Genomic DNA, 23,771 nt, shown 5'->3' with positions numbered 1-23,771 from the left:
CAGGGCAACTAGAGTTTGATACTCAAACCTGGGTGTTGACCATTTGCACCAGAAGTGAGAGGCACAAATTAAGAAGACTTTAAAAGAGCAAAACAGAGGGAAATATTAAGAGCAGCTTGTAGAAAATACACGAGTCCAAAGCTCAAGTGTGTCTTTCACTTTAACAATTGACCTTATCATTGTACCTACCATAGTCCTTCACAGTTCTCTTCAGGTCATCTCTCTCCTCAGTCAGGTTTTTGCCAATGGCCTCCAGATCTAAAACAGAATTCCCAATGTCTATTATGTTCATCTATCAATGATAATGTATGGGTCTTTGTTTCCTTTTCTTAATCTAACACCATATCATGTTTTCAGGAAATTATTTCTGCCAAACAATCCTGTTGAATGGACCAGATAAGTATTACGATATTCTGTATGTTTAGTTCAGTTAAGTATATTTGTGAAGAAAAACATATTGTGTTCCCTTTTTACAGCCACAAAACCAAGAGCCAAGGTGTTTTCAACAACATCTGTTTCATTTCCTCTTCTTAAATGTGTAAGATAAGACAGAATTTATCATTAAAACATAAACTAATGAACTATCATTATCAGCAGAATGTGAAGAACCTAAAGTGTTGACGTGTCTTCAAAGAGGTTTACGTGTTGCAGAGATTTCTACAGAAATAACGTGATTAGCATGCTAACTGACTAGCTGGTTGCCCGTCAGTTAGTATGCTGACTGATCTGCATGTTTCTTGATGTTCTGAGTTTGTATCTTCATGGTTTATTTCACTTATTGTATGTTGCTTTGGATAAAAGCCTCAGATACAAAATAATAATATAGTGTAACCTAATCAATCAACCAATCAATGTGTATTTATATAGTCCAATATCACAAATGTTACATTGTCTCAGTGGACTTCACAGTTTGTACATAATATCAGTATGACAATACGACACCCTCTGTCCTTAGACCCTCACATCGTACAAGGAAAAACTCCCAGAGAAAACCCACAGTTTAAAGGGGGAAATGGGAGAAACCTCAGGGAGAGCAACAGAGGAGGGATCCCTCTCCCAGGACGGACAGACGTGCAATAGATGCCGTGTGTAAATTGAAAAGATAATACATTTACAACATAGGTAGTCCAAATGTTTGGAAATGCATGTGTCTATAATAAGAAGATGAATCCACGAGGATCTCCATCCAGGACTCATGATCCATGTATCTAATGTGATATTTAGTCCTGATTAAGTACGATGTACCCCTTCCGATCAAACCCCTGATTATTGCAGAAGTCTCATCTCAATACTTACCAAGGTTGATTCTCTTCAACTCGTCTCGCTCTTCAGTCAGGGAGTTTTGCTCTGAAACTTAATTTTCAATTTTATTGAAGAGGTTACCAACTAAATGTGATTATGTGTCCAAATAAACATATGATTGAGTGTAAAAACTAAATGTCTGAGCTGGCTTTGTTGAAAATAAAGCACAAATTATAGTTCAGTAAAGAAAAAGAAAAAGAAAAAAGAAGCAAGTACACGCTTTGAAAAGGGTAATTGTTTTCATTCCTTTTCCTGAGTTTTTTTTATTATATATTTTATTTTGTATTTCTGATCCTATTGTATGTATACCCTGATGTACAGTGATACATTTCTAAAAAGCAATCAGGGCAACTAGAGTTTGATACTCAAACCTGGGTGTTGACCATTTGCACCAGAAGTGAGAGGCACAAATTAAGAAGACTTTAAAAGAGCAAAACACAGGGAAATATTGAGAGCAGCTTGTAGAAAATACAGGAGTCCAAAGCTCAAGTGTGTCTTTCACTTTAACAATTGACCTTATCATTGTACCTACCATAGTCCTTCACAGTTCTCTTCAGGTCATCTCTCTCCTCAGTCAGGTGTTTGCCAATGGCCTCCAGATCTAAAACAGAATTCCCAATGTCTATTATGTTCATCTATCAATGATAATGTATGGGTCTTTGTTTCCTTTTCTTAATCTAACACCATATCATGTTTTCAGGAAATTATTTCTGCCAAACAATCCTGTTGAATGGACCAGATAAGTATTACGATATTCTGTATGTTTAGTTCAGTTAAGTATATTTGTGAAGAAAAACATATTGTGTTCCCTTTTTACAGCCACAAAACCAAGAGCCAAGGTGTTTTCAACAACATCTGTTTCATTTCCTCTTCTTAAATGTGTAAGATAAGACAGAATTTATCATTAAAACATAAACTAATGAACTATCATTATCAGCAGAATGTGAAGAACCTAAAGTGTTGACGTGTCTTCAAAGAGGTTTACGTGTTGCAGAGATTTCTACAGAAATAACGTGATTAGCATGCTAACTGACTAGCTGGTTGCCCGTCAGTTAGTATGCTGACTGATCTGCATGTTTCTTGATGTTCTGAGTTTGTATCTTTATGGTTTATTTCACTTATTGTATGTTGCTTTGGATAAAAGCCTCAGATACAAAATAATAATATAGTGTAACCTAATCAATCAACCAATCAATGTGTATTTATATAGTCCAATATCACAAATGTTACATTGTCTCAGTGGACTTCACAGTTTGTACATAATATCAGTATGACAATACGACACCCTCTGTCCTTAGACCCTCACATCGTACAAGGAAAAACTTCCAGAGAAAACCCACAGTTTAAAGGGGGGAAATGGGAGAAACCTCAGGGAGAGCAACAGAGGAGGGATCCCTCTCCCAGGACGGACAGACGTGCAATAGATGCCGTGTGTAAATTGAAAAGATAATACATTTACAACATAGGTAGTCCAAATGTTTGGAAATGCATGTGTCTATAATAAGAAGATGAATCCACGAGGATCTCCATCCAGGACTCATGATCCATGTATCTAATGTGATATTTAGTCCTGATTAAGTACGAATGTACCCCTTCCGATCAAACCCCTGATTATTGCAGAAGTCTCATCTCAATACTTACCAAGGTTGATTCTCTTCAACTCGTCTCGCTCTTCAGTCAGGGAGTTTTGCTCTGAAACTTAATTTTCAATTTTATTGAAGAGGTTACCAACTAAATGTGATTATGTGTCCAAATAAACATATGATTGAGTGTAAAAACTAAATGTCTGAGCTGGCTTTGTTGAAAATAAAGCACAAATTATAGTTCAGTAAAGAAAAAGAAAAAGAAAAAAGAAGCAAGTACACGCTTTGAAAAGGGTAATTGTTTCATTCCTTTTCCTGAGTTTTTTTTATTATATATTTTATTTTGTATTTCTGATCCTATTGTCTGTATACCCTGATGTACAGTGATACATTTCTAAAAAGCAATCAGGGCAACTAGAGTTTGATACTCAAACCTGGGTGTTGACCATTTGCACCAGAAGTGAGAGGCACAAATTAAGAAGACTTTAAAAGAGCAAAACAGAGGGAAATATTAAGAGCAGCTTGTAGAAAATACACGAGTCCAAAGCTCAAGTGTGTCTTTCACTTTAACAATTGACCTTATCATTGTACCTACCATAGTCCTTCACAGTTCTCTTCAGGTCATCTCTCTCCTCAGTCAGGTTTTTGCCAATGGCCTCCAGATCTAAAACAGAATTCCCAATGTCTATTATGTTCATCTATCAATGATAATGTATGGGTCTTTGTTTCCTTTTCTTAATCTAACACCATATCATGTTTTCAGGAAATTATTTCTGCCAAACAATCCTGTTGAATGGACCAGATAAGTATTACGATATTCTGTATGTTTAGTTCAGTTAAGTATATTTGTGAAGAAAAACATATTGTGTTCCCTTTTTACAGCCACAAAACCAAGAGCCAAGGTGTTTTCAACAACATCTGTTTCATTTCCTCTTCTTAAATGTGTAAGATAAGACAGAATTTATCATTAAAACATAAACTAATGAACTATCATTATCAGCAGAATGTGAAGAACCTAAAGTGTTGACGTGTCTTCAAAGAGGTTTACGTGTTGCAGAGATTTCTACAGAAATAACGTGATTAGCATGCTAACTGACTAGCTGGTTGCCCGTCAGTTAGTATGCTGACTGATCTGCATGTTTCTTGATGTTCTGAGTTTGTATCTTTATGGTTTATTTCACTTATTGTATGTTGCTTTGGATAAAAGCCTCAGATACAAAATAATAATATAGTGTAAACCTAATCAATCAACCAATCAATGTGTATTTATATAGTCCAATATCACAAATGTTACATTGTCTCAGTGGACTTCACAGTTTGTACATAATATCAGTATGACAATACGACACCCTCTGTCCTTAGACCCTCACATCGTACAAGGAAAAACTTCCAGAGAAAACCCACAGTTTAAAGGGGGAAATGGGAGAAACCTCAGGGAGAGCAACAGAGGAGGGATCCCTCTCCCAGGACGGACAGACGTGCAATAGATGCCGTGTGTAAATTGAAAAGATAATACATTTACAACATAGGTAGTCCAAATGTTTGGAAATGCATGTGTCTATAATAAGAAGATGAATCCACGAGGATCTCCATCCAGGACTCATGATCCATGTATCTAATGTGATATTTAGTCCTGATTAAGTACGATGTACCCCTTCCGATCAAACCCCTGATTATTGCAGAAGTCTCATCTCAATACTTACCAAGGTTGATTCTCTTCAACTCGTCTCGCTCTTCAGTCAGGGAGTTTTGCTCTGAAACTTAATTTTCAATTTTATTGAAGAGGTTACCAACTAAATGTGATTATGTGTCCAAATAAACATATGATTGAGTGTAAAAACTAAATGTCTGAGCTGGCTTTGTTGAAAATAAAGCACAAATTATAGTTCAGTAAAGAAAAAGAAAAAGAAAAAAAGAAGCAAGTACACGCTTTGAAAAGGGTAATTGTTTCATTCCTTTTCCTGAGTTTTTTTTATTATATATTTTATTTTGTATTTCTGATCCTATTGTATGTATACCCTGATGTACAGTGATACATTTCTAAAAAGCAATCAGGGCAACTAGAGTTTGATACTCAAACCTGGGTGTTGACCATTTGCACCAGAAGTGAGAGGCACAAATTAAGAAGACTTTAAAAGAGCAAAACAGAGGGAAATATTGAGAGCAGCTTGTAAAAAATACAGGAGTCCAAAGCTCAAGTGTGTCTTTCACTTTAACAATTGACCTTATCATTGTACCTACCATAGTCCTTCACAGTTCTCTTCAGGTCATCTCTCTCCTCAGTCAGGTTTTTGCCAATGGCCTCCAGATCTAAAACAGAATTCCCAATGTCTATTATGTTCATCTATCAATGATAATGTATGGGTCTTTGTTTCCTTTTCTTAATCTAACACCATATCATGTTTTCAGGAAATTATTTCTGCCAAACAATCCTGTTGAATGGACCAGATAAGTATTACGATATTCTGTATGTTTAGTTCAGTTAAGTATATTTGTGAAGAAAAACATATTGTGTTCCCTTTTTACAGCCACAAAACCAAGAGCCAAGGTGTTTTCAACAACATCTGTTTAATTTCCTCTTCTTAAATGTGTAAGATAAGACAGAATTTATCATTAAAACATAAACTAATGAACTATCATTATCAGCAGAATGTGAAGAACCTAAAGTGTTGACGTGTCTTCAAAGAGGTTTACGTGTTGCAGAGATTTCTACAGAAATAACGTGATTAGCATGCTAACTGACTAGCTGGTTGCCCGTCAGTTAGTATGCTGACTGATCTGCATGTTTCTTGATGTTCTGAGTTTGTATCTTTATGGTTTATTTCACTTATTGTATGTTGCTTTGGATAAAAGCCTCAGATACAAAATAATAATATAGTGTCACCTAATCAATCAACCAATCAATGTGTATTTATATAGTCCAATATCACAAATGTTACATTGTCTCAGTGGACTTCACAGTTTGTACATAATATCAGTATGACAATACGACACCCTCTGTCCTTAGACCCTCACATCGTACAAGGAAAAACTTCCAGAGAAAACCCACAGTTTAAAGGGGGAAATGGGAGAAACCTCAGGGAGAGCAACAGAGGAGGGATCCCTCTCCCAGGACGGACAGACGTGCAATAGATGCCGTGTGTAAATTGAAAAGATAATACATTTACAACATAGGTAGTCCAAATGTTTGGAAATGCATGTGTCTATAATAAGAAGATGAATCCACGAGGATCTCCATCCAGGACTCATGATCCATGTATCTAATGTGATATTTAGTCCTGATTAAGTACGAAGTACCCCTTCCGATCAAACCCCTGATTATTGCAGAAGTCTCATCTCAATACTTACCAAGGTTGATTCTCTTCAACTCGTCTCGCTCTTCAGTCAGGGAGTTTTGCTCTGAAACTTAATTTTCAATTTTATTGAAGAGGTTACCAACTAAATGTGATTATGTGTCCAAATAAACATATGATTGAGTGTAAAAACTAAATGTCTGAGCTGGCTTTGTTGAAAATAAAGCACAAATTATAGTTCAGTAAAGAAAAAGAAAAAGAAAAAAGAAGCAAGTACACGCTTTGAAAAGGGTAATTGTTTCATTCCTTTTCCTGAGTTTTTTTTATTATATATTTTATTTTGTATTTCTGATCCTATTGTCTGTATACCCTGATGTACAGTGATACATTTCTAAAAAGCAATCAGGGCAACTAGAGTTTGATACTCAAACCTGGGTGTTGACCATTTGCACCAGAAGTGAGAGGCACAAATTAAGAAGACTTTAAAAGAGCAAAACAGAGGGAAATATTAAGAGCAGCTTGTAGAAAATACAGGAGTCCAAAGCTCAAGTGTGTCTTTCACTTTAACAATTGACCTTATCATTGTACCTACCATAGTCCTTCACAGTTCTCTTCAGGTCATCTCTCTCCTCAGTCAGGTTTTTGCCAATGGCCTCCAGATCTAAAACAGAATTCCCAATGTCTATTATGTTCATCTATCAATGATAATGTATGGGTCTTTGTTTCCTTTTCTTAATCTAACACCATATCATGTTTTCAGGAAATTATTTCTGCCAAACAATCCTGTTGAATGGACCAGATAAGTATTACGATATTCTGTATGTTTAGTTCAGTTAAGTATATTTGTGAAGAAAAACATATTGTGTTCCCTTTTTACAGCCACAAAACCAAGAGCCAAGGTGTTTTCAACAACATCTGTTTCATTTCCTCTTCTTAAATGTGTAAGATAAGACAGAATTTATCATTAAAACATAAACTAATGAACTATCATTATCAGCAGAATGTGAAGAACCTAAAGTGTTGACGTGTCTTCAAAGAGGTTTACGTGTTGCAGAGATTTCTACAGAAATAACGTGATTAGCATGCTAACTGACTAGCTGGTTGCCCGTCAGTTAGTATGCTGACTGATCTGCATGTTTCTTGATGTTCTGAGTTTGTATCTTTATGGTTTATTTCACTTATTGTATGTTGCTTTGGATAAAAGCCTCAGATACAAAATAATAATATAGTGTAACCTAATCAATCAACCAATCAATGTGTATTTATATAGTCCAATATCACAAATGTTACATTGTCTCAGTGGACTTCACAGTTTGTACATAATATCAGTATGACAATACGACACCCTCTGTCCTTAGACCCTCACATCGTACAAGGAAAAACTTCCAGAGAAAACCCACAGTTTAAAGGGGGAAATGGGAGAAACCTCAGGGAGAGCAACAGAGGAGGGATCCCTCTCCCAGGACGGACAGACGTGCAATAGATGCCGTGTGTAAATTGAAAAGATAATACATTTACAACATAGGTAGTCCAAATGTTTGGAAATGCATGTGTCTATAATAAGAAGATGAATCCACGAGGATCTCCATCCAGGACTCATGATCCATGTATCTAATGTGATATTCAGTCCTGATTAAGTACGATGTACCCCTTCCGATCAAACCCCTGATTATTGCAGAAGTCTCATCTCAATACTTACCAAGGTTGATTCTCTTCAACTCGTCTCGCTCTTCAGTCAGGGAGTTTTGCTCTGAAACTTAATTTTCAATTTTATTGAAGAGGTTACCAACTAAATGTGATTATGTGTCCAAATAAACATATGATTGAGTGTAAAAACTAAATGTCTGAGCTGGCTTTGTTGAAAATAAAGCACAAATTATAGTTCAGTAAAGAAAAAGAAAAAGAAAAAAGAAGCAAGTACACGCTTTGAAAAGGGTAATTGTTTCATTCCTTTTCCTGAGTTTTTTTTATTATATATTTTATTTTGTATTTCTGATCCTATTGTATGTATACCCTGATGTACAGTGATACATTTCTAAAAAGCAATCAGGGCAACTAGAGTTTGATACTCAAACCTGGGTGTTGACCATTTGCACCAGAAGTGAGAGGCACAAATTAAGAAGACTTTAAAAGAGCAAAACAGAGGGAAATATTGAGAGCAGCTTGTAGAAAATACAGGAGTCCAAAGCTCAAGTGTGTCTTTCACTTTAACAATTGACCTTATCATTGTACCTACCATAGTCCTTCACAGTTCTCTTCAGGTCATCTCTCTCCTCAGTCAGGTTTTTGCCAATGGCCTCCAGATCTAAAACAGAATTCCCAATGTCTATTATGTTCATCTATCAATGATAATGTATGGGTCTTTGTTTCCTTTTCTTAATCTAACACCATATCATGTTTTCAGGAAATTATTTCTGCCAAACAATCCTGTTGAATGGACCAGATAAGTATTACGATATTCTGTATGTTTAGTTCAGTTAAGTATATTTGTGAAGAAAAACATATTGTGTTCCCTTTTTACAGCCACAAAACCAAGAGCCAAGGTGTTTTCAACAACATCTGTTTCATTTCCTCTTCTTAAATGTGTAAGATAAGACAGAATTTATCATTAAAACATAAACTAATGAACTATCATTATCAGCAGAATGTGAAGAACCTAAAGTGTTGACGTGTCTTCAAAGAGGTTTACGTGTTGCAGAGATTTCTACAGAAATAACGTGATTAGCATGCTAACTGACTAGCTGGTTGCCCGTCAGTTAGTATGCTGACTGATCTGCATGTTTCTTGATGTTCTGAGTTTGTATCTTTATGGTTTATTTCACTTATTGTATGTTGCTTTGGATAAAAGCCTCAGATACAAAACAGCAAAACAGAGGGAAATATTGAGAGCAGCTTGTAGAAAATACAGGAGTCCAAAGCTCAAGTGTGTCTTTCACTTTAACAATTGACCTTATCATTGTACCTACCATAGTCCTTCACAGTTCTCTTCAGGTCATCTCTCTCCTCAGTCCGGTTACTGCAACCGGCCTCCAGATCTAAAACATAATTCTTATTGTTTATTATATTAATCTATCAATGATAATGTATTGGTGTTAATTTCCTCTACCTAATCTAATACCAAGTTATATGTTTTGTTGTTTTCCCAATGGGGATACAGGATTTAACTGGGAGATTATCATCATCATACTTACTGTGGTAGATTCTCTTCATCTCGTCTCTCTCTTCAGTCAGGGAGTTTTGCTGTGAAACTGTCATTTTCAGTGGAGAGGTTACCAACAACATTTGAGTATGTGATCAACTGAAGAAAGTATTTACTTTAAATCAAATTAACTGAGCTGGTTTTGATTAGATTTACAGTATTTCAAAGAATGTATTGTTCAATACAAAGATTTGCAAATAAATGTACTCTGAACACACATGTTGAAAGGGATATTAATTCATTTTCCCTGAGTTAAATTTGCAAATACATTTTTAGATTTAAATGTTAAGTCATACTGCACACCCTAATGCACAGTGATGTGTTTTTTTCAAAAATAATTCAGGACAAGTGATCGTCATATCTTGCAAAATAATTATTTTTATATCTGGCTACCGAAGTGAGAGGCACAAATTAAGAAGACTTACTTAGGTAAATGATGAGAGCAGCTTGTAGGATACACAGGAGTCCAAAACTCACAACAACCAGTCTGTACATTTTCATTCCTGTGTGTAGAACCCAGAAACATGCACACACACGGAGGTTTATGGAGGCTGACTTGCACAAGTGGCTGTTTGAGAAACTTTACACTTTAAACTGAGATGTTGATTTTGTCTTTGATTTCTTTAGCAAAATAAATGTATATATATATGATGATCTTTAAGTTTAAAATTAAGTTTAGAAAATAAGGTTACTATAAACTCAACAACTCTAAATTGTTGGACTAGGATTTCTGTCTTACCAGACGCTGCAGCAGGCACGTTGAAGTCTTCAACAGAGCGGCGGGATGCAGCTTTCCTGGCTGAAACATCTTCAAAGTCTTCGTACATCATGGAGAGCTCATGTTCTTCTTCAAGGGAAGCCATCTCATCAGTTGAGCCTCTGCAGAGTGCTGATGGTGTTTGTCAAAGTGTCTTATTTAAAGGGCACTGATCTTCCTTTATTTAATGATTCTCTCAGCATACACCTCTCTCTCTCTCTTTCTCTTTCTCTTTCACACTCTCTTCTTCCTCATTTTTGAGTCATTTGCTTTTGTTCCTCAACTCAGTATTTTATTGTTTGACTGCTGCTCCATATGTCTCTCTGATGGAAATTGTTGCACATATGAAACCCTCAGGTTTTCCAAATGATGTTGTCCCTGCACGATTTTTTTAAAGAAATCTGGGACACAATTGGAATCAATGTTCTTAATAGAATTAACAGCAGCCTACAGGAGTAGTACTAACATGCCTAAAACATGCTGTGGTCCAGCCCTTGATAAAAAAAAAACCGAACCTGGATACCACTGTTTTTAACAATGTTAGACCCATTTACAAACTTCCTTTTATGTCTTAAATTCTAGAAAAAGTAGTACTATTAGAGTTGCAGTCTTTTTTAAATGTGCATGGTATTCTCAAGGTTTTCAAGTCTGGGTTTAAAACCCTCCACAGCACCGAAAGTGCTCTTTTAAGAGTTTTTAATGACCTGTTTTTAGCTACTGATGCTGGTAACAGTGCTGTTCTTGTACTTTTAGACCTTACAGCTGCCTTCGACACTGTAGATCACGGCATTCTTATCTCTCGCCTGAAGCATTCTGTGGGAATCAGTAGTACTGCTCTAGAGTGGTTTCAGTCCTACCTCTCTGAAATAATTAAAGGGAGGCGTGTGGTGCAGTGGGTTGTGCGTTGGTGTTCGGATCAGGTGGTCACAGGTTCAAACCCCACTGCAGTCAGCATGTCGTTGTGTCCCTGGGCAAGACACTTCACCCCAAATTGCTCCTGTGGGGATTGCCCACAGTATTGAGTTTGTAAGTCGCTTTGGATAAAAGCGTCTAACAAGTGATATGTAATGTAATGTGAATCTTGGTGAGTTTAGCCCCTCCTCTGCTCCTCTCCCTTATGGGGTACCCCAAGGTTCCATTCTTGGGCCTATTTTATGGTCGCTATCATTAAAAAATATGGCATCTCATTTCATTTTTATGCAGATGATTCACAAATCTACCTGCCCCTGAAAACAAATTACTGCTAGTGGAGCACGCTCGTGAACTGTTAGTACCAAGTTATATGTTTTCAAGGAATTCTTTCTATTAAACTGTCACGTTGACTGGAGAGGTTACCATCATTTTCAACAGGACCAGATGATTAATACAGTATATGTTTAGTTCACTTAAGTATATTTGTGAAGAAAAATAACCTTGTGTTCCCTCTTACAGCCACAACACAAGAGCCAAGGCGTTATCAACAACATCTGTGAGCCTCTGCAGAGTGCTGATGGTGTTTGTCAAAGTGTCTTATTTAAAGGGCACTGATCTTCCTTTATTTAATGATTCTCTCAGCATACACCTCTCTCTCTCTCTTTCTCTTTCTCTTTCACACTCTCTTCTTCCTCATTTTTGAGTCATTTGCTTTTGTTCCTCAACTCAGTATTTTATTGTTTGACTGCTGCTCCATATGTCTCTCTGATGGAAATTGTTGCACATATGAAACCCTCAGGTTTTCCAAATGATGTTGTCCCTGCACGATTTTTTTAAAGAAATCTGGGACACAATTGGAATCAATGTTCTTAATAGAATTAACAGCAGCCTACAGGAGTAGTACTAACATGCCTAAAACATGCTGTGGTCCAGCCCTAGATAAAAAAAAAACCGAACCTGGATACCACTGTTTTTAACAATGTTAGACCCATTTACAAACTTCCTTTTGTCACGTTGACTGGAGAGGTTACCATCATTTTCAACAGGACCAGATGATTAATACAGTATATGTTTAGTTCACTTAAGTATATTTGTGAAGAAAAATAACCTTGTGTTCCCTCTTACAGCCACAACACAAGAGCCAAGGCGTTATCAACAACATCTGTATCATTTCCTCTTATTAAAGGTACAATGTGTTAGATATGCCAGAATTTATATCTAAATATTGAGCTAACATTATCAACAGAATGTGAAGAGCCTACATTGTACTGTAAACTTTATTTCAAAGACGTCTATGTGTTGCAGAGATATCAACGGATATTAGCATGCTATCTGACTAGCCATGGCCTGTCATGTGTTGTAATATCACTTGTTCTACAAGCACTACTGGTAAATCTTTCACCTTTATTATTGAAGATGGTATAATGTGCTGTAAGTACAAATGCTTGACAGGGTAGGATCAGTAACCAAAGAGTGTATAGGTGAATAGTCATTTCTTCGAAAGACATTTCTTTGCTGCAGTCATCATTCCTGTTAATACAGGCTCTTTCTTCTTATAATGCATTATTTCTATGTAAGCGATGGGGAGCAGAATTCCAATTGTTTCTTGTGCAACTTCCCTTTTTTTTCTTTTAAAAAAGAAATGTTTCTGTGCAGAGTTTCAGTTTAGGGGTGGTAACACAAAGAGGAAATTAGCTGCAGAATACTAAAACTAAAACTTGACTCAGTCTACTGAAGGCTCTTTTAAGCTTCATACGATAATCTTTAGGAGGAGTGTGCACTTTTCTCCAATTACTTAGTTTGAAATCACATTAGGAAGCATGTTTTAAGGGTCATTATAAACAAACTTGCTTCAATTTACATTAATGTCTTTCCTATGCCATTTGTCACTCACCTCGAAAGTTTTGTTTGGAAAATTGTTGGCGGGGATACAAAACCAATAATAACAATTTACAAGCCTTGTTATAAATGTCTCATTTGTTGGAAATAATTTCAACATATTAGCCCATAACAGTAGAAGGAGAATAAAATCTTGTAGAAACAAGTGGGAATCTTTTTTTGATAAATGGTATTGCAAATCTACTAATAAAGTAATATTGTTTATCCAAATAATTATAAAGGAGTGCCTTGGAAATATTTGTTTACATAAATTGCATTTATCTCTCTTGCTCGCTCCCACGCCCACTTTGGCTGTGAGCTGCGGACGCCTGATAAGCCAACACCCCCCACTTTCATCACTTACAGCGCCCATCGTACAGGGCAAATGAAAAGTGTAACCGGGGTGAAAAGGGTGTTACCTTTACTTAATTATGAATGTTGTTACATCAAGGCTGAAAATTAGGATGAGCGCAAACAGTCAAAAAGGTTTTTTTTCCCCCCCAGATCTGGCGCCCTAGGCGACCGCCTATGCCAAAAACCGGCCCTGTACACCATGCTAAATGTATGTCTGCATAAAGCTGAGTTATGATCAGTCATAATATGAATTTGGTGATGATTAAATAGTTTACAGTGAGATTTACTCCCATACTTTTGGCCATACTCACGCAGCCCTACAAATGAATTGAGATTTCCACACAAATGTTCTTTAGTGCAGAGCAGTGTTGATTTAAAAAAGCAATTTGAAGGTTGGATATTTGTAAACCTTTTTTTGTGTATATATATATTAATAATTTAAGATGTCAATTAATTCCAGTTTATTTGTAGTACTTTCTATTTTTATTGTGACATTTGGTGGCATCAATGTGTGCATTTGATACAGATAATGGAGCAGTTGCTTTAGGGCCACAGTGTTGGCCTATATCCCTGAAGGTCAAATAATGAGATCCTCGACCTCCGCCCCCCTCTCGCACCTCAATACAGAGCCCCCCCCACATATCAAATCCCAACTTAACCCCTGGGTGGAGGTACTGTATGCCCATTATTTTGAGTTCGTCCGAAGAATAGACAGGAATGTGACGGTGAGATGCAAACTGTGTCCAGGCCAGAAGCTGTTATCCACTGCTGTAAACACCACGTCAAACCTCAACAAACACCTGCAAAGAACACATGCTAAGGTGAAGCTAATAGCTAAGGACCCCCGAACCCAGAGTGAGGATGTTGTGAGTGCGCCGCCGCCGACTCCGAAGCAGCAACAATTAGAATTTGGAGGACCGGTAACCAAAGCAGGCTTGTAGCATCCTTCATAGAGAAATGTTGCCCATTTGCACAGTGGAATCACCATCGCATCGTTCAGAGATATACTGCGCAAAATACAGATAGCAGGAGACAGAGGACAGCCATGGTCAGAGCTATCTGGATCAGTCTTATGCAACAATGGAAACTGAACTAAAGAGAACATTTGAAACTTTAGCAGTCTGCGTGATCTGCCTGTAGGGAGGGGCGGGTCGGCCCTGGGAGTAAAGTAACGAGTAAAGTAACGAGTAAAGTAAAGTTACTTTATGTAGAGAGTAACGAAGTAGTGTAATATATTACTTTTTTTTAGTAACGACCCCATCTCTGTTCATGCTGCACTGCACATAGTCAAAGTCCAGTTATTATTTACAGTCAGGGCTGAAATGTTTTTGTGCCACCTGCTGGATGTATAGATACATGGCATAGGTGTTTTCACTTACAGTTTTTTTCCCGTTGCTCACACACTAAAATAACACATACTGTAAAGCACAATTATTTAATCTCACACTCAAAGAGCAAAACCTCAGCTCAAATCTCCAAACACATTTTCAGCTCTGCACCTTATTTGCAATTCAACTTGGCACTTTGTCCAAAACACTGCACACGGTTCTCTAAGTAAGACACAGAAATCTGACACATGGGGCTTTCACAACAACGCGGTTCCAGGCAGTGTTAATTTTGGCAGCTGTTTTTTATTTAGTCTTAGTCTTAGTCTTTAGACGAAAATGGTTATTAGTTTTAGTCACATTTTAGTCATTTGTATCCTTCATAGTTTTAGTCTAGTTTTAGTCGACGAAAACTCAAAACGTTTTAGTCTAGTTTTAGTCGACGAAAACTCAAAACGTTTTAGTCTACTTTTAGTCGATGAAAAATTACATTTTAGTCAAAATGTTTTCTCTCTTTAAACCAATTCAGTTAGGCAAATACAGGTATCTGAAATTGGTATCAATGTGACAGCATCAAGTGTTGAAATTCGTAAAGCAACATTTCACTCTCTTAACACTTTACTTGTGTAATATCTAGGGATGGGTATCGTTAAGGTTTTCTACGGTACTACTAGTCTTATCAATACTGCTTATCGATCCGGTACTTTAACGGTATTCTTGTATTTACTTTTTGTTATTTTTTAAAGGAGAAAACTAACAAATTGTTAACCGAATTAATTGCTTTATTTAAATGTGAAATAAATGAAATATATATAATTATGTTAAAATATTGTACTGTACTTGAGTAAAATGTTGAGGTACTTGTACTTTACTGGAGTATTTAAATGTTTTGCTATTGTGTACTTCTACTCCACTACAGTTATTGAATACCTTTAGTTACTTTACAGATGTGGATGAATGAATCATATATAATCAAGTGTTAACTCAGACTTTAGTAAATTCACAAGCTACCCTGCAGTATACAAAGTCCTTCAAACTAGCTGCACCTTTACTAGCTTTGAGAACACTTTAATGATCAATCATTATAAAACATATCATATATATTATTCTGAAATGGACCAATCTGCACAATGACTACTTTTACTGTCGCTACTTTAAATATATTTTGATGATCATACTTTGACTTGAGGAACTCTTCCTACACTATAGTATTTTTTTACTTAGCTACAAGATCTGAGTACTTCTCCCACCTCTGCACACCTGATGTGATAACGTTACTCGTAATTGGGGCAACAGAGCTACGAGTTAAGGAAGTCGAAAATTGTGCATTTCTCCGACTGAATATGTCGCCTTTTGGCCGGCTGTTTGGACAGACTACTCTACTCGTGTCAACGCGCTAACGCGAAAACATGGCAAACGAGCTTTGTCCACATCGAGTCTTGTAGAGTGTCTCTATACTCTCTGAACGCTCCGTCCCCGGCAGATCTCTGCCTGTCTGTTAGGCCCCGCCCCCCGCACACAGAGAGAGAGGGAGATCGCTCTTCTGGAGTGAAGAGAGCGGAAATAATGATATTGCAAGTTAGAAATGTAAGATGCATTTTGACAGACAAGACGGACACTTGGGGGGAAATACCCTACATTTTGAATGTCCGATAGTCCACCATTAACACCTTAGTCCCGTCTCGTCTTGTCAACGAAAACTAAATATACATTTCGTCAAATTTTCGTTATCAAGAATCTATTTTTAGCTCGTCATCGTCTCGTCTTAGTCATGTAAAAAAGGTCGTTGACGAACATTTTTCGTCATAGTTTTCGTTGACGAAATTAACACTGGTTCCAGGGCCGGTTCGGAGCTAGAGCCTGAAAAGCACCGTTTTTTCCTGTTCACACCGCAGCGGAGCCACCTCTAAGCTCCGGAAGCCGGTTCGTTTCAAGCACCAAAAAATGGTCGGTCTAGAAGCAAGACCGCATAAGTCACGCTTACGTCGGAGGTGGGCGAGATTAACCTGAGCTAACAGTTAGGTGGGGTAGGTAAGTTTGAGAAACCGGCTCGAGATACACTTTTTGTTATATTCCATGGAATGCTCTTAACATCCCGATAGCAATGAATATCTTAAAGTGGACCTATCATGCTATATTTGAATAATATAGTGTAGGACCATAAGGCATATTTATACTTTTTTTTTTTAAATACCAAACAGATCATGCATTTTAGCCATGCCTCATTTCGCTCAATTTGAAAAATGTTAGCTCTGTTTTTGCAAGGGTTGATTCTGTGAGCAACAGCACCATCTAGAGGCCTGGCATATGTACTACAGCATCTCCAGCGCTTTCGAACGGCAATGCCGTGGTTGTCTCCTCCTGATTGGTGGAGTTGGCCCAATAGCCGTAGCGCCACCGTCCTGACGTCAGGACAGTGTTCAAATCTGGATCAGTTTTTATCAGATCCGTTGCAGCCCCTTTTTTAGAGATTTGGGTATGGAGGAAAATAGAGAGGGTTGTGTTTTCTGACACTTGGTGAGTTCCCTGGAACACCGGGGACACATATTCATGTATAAAAGACGTACAAAAGTGCATTTTGCATGATAGGTCCCCTTTAAGTGCTTTGACAAAAAATCCATAAAAAAAATGTCATCTGTGGAAGCCGTAGTACTGTAAAAAGCACGACCAATCATTTTAGCCAGCCCGGCTAAAATAACTGGATGGCCTACCTGCCTGTCAGCCTTCCATCTGTGCACAAACTGATCTCGTGCCCTCATTGGTCATGTGCGCGTTCGTGTGTGTTGGAGGAGGGGCTCTGTAAGGAAGTGGCAGATTTTTTTCCGGCTGTGTATTTTCAAATTTTAGCGCACTCGAGTTGGTTTCTCCAAAATTACCTACCCCACCTTTAACTTATTTTATTATTAGCTATCTGACTTTTTTGCATTATGCAACTCAGTCCCTTTTTTGTGATAGAGTAATAAGACAATTATTAGTTAAGAATTATATTGAATTATAATTCAATCTGCTATTGAAAACACAAAAACACTAATTGGCTTTCTAAACAAGGCACTGGCAAACAATAAGTACTGATCTGTTTAAATAAAATACCATGAAAGTGTGACTGTCATGTCAACAAATATAACCAACATTAAGACTTGGTTATTTTAACATAAAAAGGAACCTTGGTAACTTCAAATGTTTTTCTCTGATTTATTTTTTCACTTTCAGTTCTTATTTCCTTCACAGCTTCTGCTGAATATGGTCAAAGTGTGAAAAAAAGGAATAGATCATTATTGACACAGTAAAAGGAAGTGAAGTGTTTGAGAAATGTCTGCTTGAAATAAAATAAAATATATAAGTCACAGCAGAGGAGACAGTGTCACGATGCACAGTTGCCTTATAACTACAGCATGAAATACCTAATAAATTATAAACAGGTACTTTCTACCTGTTATCTTAGTTTTGTAAGCTTTTAAATTGACTTTTGGTCAGGGAAACTAACAAAACATGATATTTGAATTTTTGAAATATATGTTTATTTTCACAATTAAGACATTTTAGTTTCATGGTGATTGCAAATATACATCACAATTTTTTCCAGCAGTATTCCTCATATAAATTGGACCATATTGCAACTGCAAAGCATCAGTCACAGGAAGGGCTACCTTTAAACGTTGAAGGGCATATTGGTAATATTACAGTCTTCCTTAGAAAATACCTAATCCTGATAACATTCTTGAATAGAGTTACTGAGATCTGGAACATCCAGCTCTAACAGCATTATGAACCTTGATATATTACAATTCACACCTTGAATGATTTAAACTTATGAGGAACCAGCAGAGATCTATTTAACAATAAATCAAGGCTTGCTAAACATATTCATCTTTTCATTATTCTTCGAGCCAAAGCAGTGAAGCAAAATAGATATCTGTTTTTTTGTTTACTCTTGCCAATAATGTGTCCATAATGCTTATGGTCCTGAGATTTTGTAAATGCCTGGTGAGGGTAGGTGCAGAGTTATGGACTGACTTTTTTTTCACAGGTCCAGCAGACTTTAATGTTACAGTTTGCATCATTCCAGCGTTTTCCCACATTATACTGCTTTATATCCCCACAGTTTTCAGATGTTCCACCATTAGGCTCTTCTGGACCCCAATATCTGAAATGAAAGAAAACAGATACGCTTTTAATCGGAGAACACAAACCAGAAAGCACAAGGCAGTGATTTCATTTGAATTTGAAATTTGAAATGAAATATGTAAACCTCTCCGTCATTGGAGTCCCATCAACCCATTTCCAGGTCCCCTCAGTCTCCAAATCAGTCAGACCAATCCACATTGTCTCGTGAAATTGGCTTAGGAAATTCTAAAGAGACACACAAACGGTCAACAACATAAATGACCTGCTTCTAATTAGTCTCCCCCTCATTGACTTTTGTGTCAGTCGGACCTGAATAATTCACCCACCCTTGACGGCCTTAGTTTTTGCCATAAGATAAGGAAAATTGGCATGTTGGTTAAGAATGTTGGTGTAAAAGATTCAGTTTCTTCTACTGACCCTAACCCAGATGGCAAAATGGGGTGTGGCAATTAATACATTTGCCAAACAGAACTGTTAATTGCAGTCTCCTGAGGAAAGCATCATTGCAGGAGAATGTATTTGTGAAGTTTAAATTAATGCATTTCTCACACATAGATTTATACACAAACAGAGAACCCCCCCTCCCCACACACACACACACACACACACACACACACACACACACACACACACACACACACACACACACACACACACACACACACACACACACACACACACACACACACACACACCTGTTCTTCTCTGCTGTTGATAATCACCAGATCTGCCCCTTTTTGAAGACAGTCATCCCTACTCTCTTGCCAATTTTTCTTGATAGAAGAAATGGTATAGAGACTACCGCTGAAGACCTTCCATCCTTGATAAGAATAGTGGAAAAAAGAAAGAACGATAAAACCTTAATACATAAATTACCAGATGCTTAATCTACTAAGTAAAGTACCAAGGTGGTATCTACCGTATGACAAATCTGAATGTTTGCACTTATATGATATAAAGGCCCACAGGCTGAACAATTGATTTCATTATCATACTTACCCAAGGCTGTCAGACTTTTCTTCAGATCGTCTCTTTCCTCAGACAGGTTTTTGTTAGTTGCCACCATATCTGAAACAGAAATGCTATTCTGATGTTTGTTTCCTTTTAATACTGAATAAAAAGCTTTTAGGGAACTTTGCTGAAAGCTGTAATTTTGAGTGAAAAGTTATTATTTTCAAAAGAATCAGGTTAGTAGTAGTTTGATTTGTTAACTTTTGTTTAAATTTAGCATGAAAAAATGACTGTATTCCCTCTTACAGCTACAAAAGAGCTGAGGTGTTATCAATGACAAACCTGAAATGATTTCCCAGAGGGTCTATGAGCAAAGATACACCATTTATGAATTTTCTGACCACTTGGGGTTGTTCAAATCGTGTTTTCTTTTTGTCACTTCAGTGTTCTGCCTGAGAAAGTACACCTTTATTTCTTTCATATACACCACCAATGTAGTATACCTTATACCCCTTCAGATCAAACCCCATTTTATTGCAGTAGTTTCATCTTAATACTTACCGAGGTTGATTCTCTTCAACTTGTCTCTCTCCTCAGTCAGGGAGTTTTGCTGTGAAACTGTCATTTTCAATTTTGCCTCCAGATCTAAAACAGAATTCCCATTGTATATTATGTTAATCTATCAATGATAATGTATGGATCCATGTTTCCTTTTCTTACTCCAACACCATATCATGTTTTCATGAAATTCATTCTGCTAAACTGTCCTGTTGAATGGAGAGGCTGTCATTATTTTCAACAGGACCATATCAGTTATACAGGATATGTTTAGTTCAGTTATATATTTGTGAACAAAATAAATATTGTGATCACCGTTATCAACAACAGCTGTACATATCCTATGTATAAATGTGTAAGATAAGTAATTTAAATTTAAAACGTAAAAAAAATTAACTATCATTATCAACAGAATGTAAAGAGCTTGCGATTTTGACGTAACTTCAAAACATCTATATGTTGTTCTGCAGAGATAAGCATGCTAACTGACTAGCCGCTGCCCGTCGGTCAGCATGCATGTTTCTTGATGTTCTGAGTTTGTATCTTTATGGTTTATTGCACCTATTGTAGGTTGCTTTGGATAAAAGCCTCAGATAAATTAAATCATATTTTGTTACCTAATGTGATATTCAGTACCGATTAGGTACGATATTCCCCTTCAGATCAAACCCCTGATTATTGCAGTAGTTTTTGCACTACTAAATACTGGTAATAATTACATTAATTATGTGACCGTCTATGTTTCATGTTTCCTGTAGATATTTAATTGCTATTTTTACTGCACTTTTTAAGTGTACAGTTTTACTATTATGCTGCTGTGTTTATTGTATTTTTGTAACTCTGGCACAACAATTTCCTTCCTGGATTAATAAAGTCTTATCTTATCTTATCTTATCTTTCATCTCAATACTTACCAAGGTTGATTCTCTTCAACTTGTCTCGCTCTTCAGTCAGGGAGTTTTGCTCTGAAACTTCAATTTTAATGAAGAGGTTACCAACAAAATCTGATTATGTGTCCAAATAAACATATGATTGAGTGTAAACACTAAATGTCTGAGCTGGCTTTGTTGAAAATAAAGCACAAATTATAGTTCGGTAAAAAAAAAGAAAAAGAAACAAGTACACGCTTTGAAAAGGGCAATTGTTTCATTCCTTTCCCTGAATCATATATTAAAAATGTCATTTTGTATTTCTGATCCTATTGTATGTATACCCCGATGTACAGGGATACGTTTCTCAAAAGCAATCAGGGCAACTAGAGTTTGATACTCAAACCTGGGTGTTGACCATTTGCACCAGAAGTGAGAGGCACAAATTAAGAAGATTTTAAAAGAGCAAAACAGAGGGAAATATTGAGAGCAGCTTGTAGAAAATACAGGAGTCCAAAGCTCAAGTGTGTCTTTCACTTTAACAATTGACCTTATCATTGTACCATAGTTTTCCAGAGTTCTGTTCAGGTCATCTCTCTCCTCAGTCAGGTTTTTGCCGCTGGCCTCCAGATCTAAAACAGAATTCCCAATGTCTATTATGTTAATCTATCAATGATAATGTATGGGTCTTTGTTTCCTTTTCTTAATCTAACACCATATTATGTTTTCAGGACATTCTTTCTGCTAGACAGTCCTGGTGAATGGACCAGATAAGTATTATGGTATATGGTATGTTTAGTTCATTTAAGTATATTTGTGAAGAAAAAAGAACATATTGTGTTCCCTCTTTACAGCCACAAAACAAAGAGCCAAGGCGTTTTCAACAACATCTGTTTCATTTCCTCTTCTTAAATGTGTAAAATAAGCTAGAATTTATAATTAAAATATAAACTAATGAACTATCATTATCAGCAGAATGTGAAGAGCCTCAAGTGTTGACGTGTCTTCAAAGAGGTTTACGTGTTGCAGTGATTTCTACAGAAATTACGTGATTAGCATGCTAACTGACTAGCTGGTTGCCCGTCAGTTAGCATGCTAACTGACTAGCTGGTTGCCCGTCAGTTAGCATGCTGACTGATCTGCATGTTTCTTGATGTTCTGAGTTTGATTATGGTTTGTTGCACTTATTGTATGTTGCTTTGGATAAGAGCCTCAGATTAAAAATAATAATATATTGTAACCTAATGTGATATTTAGTACTGATTAAGTACAATATACCCCTTCAGATCAAACCCCTGATTATTGCAGTAGTTTCATCTCAATACTTACCAAGGTTGATTCTCTTCAACTCGTCTCGCTCTTCAGTCAGGGAGTTTTGCTCTGAAACTTAATTTTCAATTTTAGTGAAGAGGTTACCAACAAAATGTGATTATGTGTCCAAATAAACATATGATTGAGTGTAAAAACTAAATGTCTGAGCTGGCTTTGTTGAAAATAAAGCACAAATTATAGTTCAGTAAAAAAAAAGGAAAAAAAAAAGAAGCAAGTACACGCTTTGAAAAGGGCAATTGTTTCATTCCTTTCCCTGAGTCATATATTAAAATGTTTTTGTATTTCTGATCCTATTGTATGTATACCCCGATGTACAGGGATACATTTCTCAAAAGCAATCAGTGTAACTAGAGTTTGATACTCAAACCGGGGTGTTGACCATTTGCACCAGAAGTGAGAGGCACAAATTAAGAAGATTTTAAAAGAGCAAAACAGAGGGAAATATTGAGAGCAGCTTGTAGAAAATACAGGAGTCCAAAGCTCAAGTGTGTCTTTCACTTCAACAATTGACTTTATCATTGTACCTACCATAGTCCTTCACAGCTCTCTTCAGGTCATCTCTCTCCTCAGTCAGGTTTTTGCCAATGGCCTCCAGATCTAAAACAGAATTCCCATTGTATATTATGTTAATCTATCAATGATAATGTATGGATCCATGTTTCCTTTTCTTAATCTAACACCATATCATGTTTTCAGGAAATTCATTCTGCTAAACTGTCCTGTTGAACAGTCAGTCATTATTTTCAACAGAACCATATCAGTAATACAGGATATGTTTAGTTCAGTTATATATTTGTGAACAAAATAAATATTGTGATCACCGTTATCAACAACAGCTGTATCATATCCTCTGTATAAATGTGTAAGATAAGTAATTTAAATTTAAAACGTAAAAAAAATGAACTATCATTATCAACAGAATGTGAAGAGCTTACGATGTTGACGTAACTTCAAAAACATCTATATGTTGTTCTGCAGAGATAAGCATGCTAACTGACTAGCCGCTGCCCGTCGGTCAGCATGCATGTTTCTTGATGTTCTGAGTTTGTATCTTTATGGTTTATTGCACCTATTGTAGGTTGCTTTGGATAAAAGCCTCAGATAAATTAAATTATATTTTGTTACCTAATGTGATATTCAGTACCGATTGGGTACGATATTCCCCTTCAGATCAAACCCCTGATTATTGCAGTAGTTTTTGCACTACTAAATACTGGTAATAATTACATTAATTATGTGACCGTCTATGTTTCATGTTTCCTGTAGATATTGAATTGCTCTTTTTACTGCACTTTTAAGTGTACAGTGTTACTATTATGCTGCTGTGTTTATT

The 23,771-nt window shown here is 36.6% G+C and overlaps 1 protein-coding gene across 1 annotated transcript in view; it reads right to left on the bottom strand.

Moving 5' to 3' along the window:
• LOC117481928 (desmoplakin-like) overlaps window positions 1-23,771 on the bottom strand; it is a 55,698-nt gene that overhangs the window by 1,983 nt on the left and 29,944 nt on the right. Inside the window, exons 5-19 of the mRNA XM_034129865.1 lie at window positions 22,967-23,035; window positions 22,436-22,492; window positions 21,670-21,738; window positions 21,152-21,208; window positions 8,415-8,483; window positions 7,878-7,934; window positions 6,771-6,839; window positions 6,234-6,290; window positions 5,127-5,195; window positions 4,589-4,645; window positions 3,481-3,549; window positions 2,944-3,000; window positions 1,835-1,903; window positions 1,297-1,353; window positions 190-258 (exon numbers count right to left, since the gene is read on the bottom strand). Coding sequence (XP_033985756.1) covers window positions 190-258; window positions 1,297-1,353; window positions 1,835-1,903; window positions 2,944-3,000; window positions 3,481-3,549; window positions 4,589-4,645; window positions 5,127-5,195; window positions 6,234-6,290; window positions 6,771-6,839; window positions 7,878-7,934; window positions 8,415-8,483; window positions 21,152-21,208; window positions 21,670-21,738; window positions 22,436-22,492; window positions 22,967-23,035 — 951 coding nt within the window. The remainder of the gene's footprint in view (window positions 1-189; window positions 259-1,296; window positions 1,354-1,834; window positions 1,904-2,943; window positions 3,001-3,480; window positions 3,550-4,588; window positions 4,646-5,126; window positions 5,196-6,233; window positions 6,291-6,770; window positions 6,840-7,877; window positions 7,935-8,414; window positions 8,484-21,151; window positions 21,209-21,669; window positions 21,739-22,435; window positions 22,493-22,966; window positions 23,036-23,771) is intronic.

This window comes from Trematomus bernacchii, unplaced genomic scaffold, assembly GCF_902827165.1.
Source record: "Trematomus bernacchii unplaced genomic scaffold, fTreBer1.1, whole genome shotgun sequence".
NCBI lineage: Eukaryota > Metazoa > Chordata > Actinopteri > Perciformes > Nototheniidae > Trematomus > Trematomus bernacchii.
The sequence above is the reverse complement of the archived record's forward strand: the minus strand, read 5'-3'. Positions and strand labels throughout refer to the sequence as shown.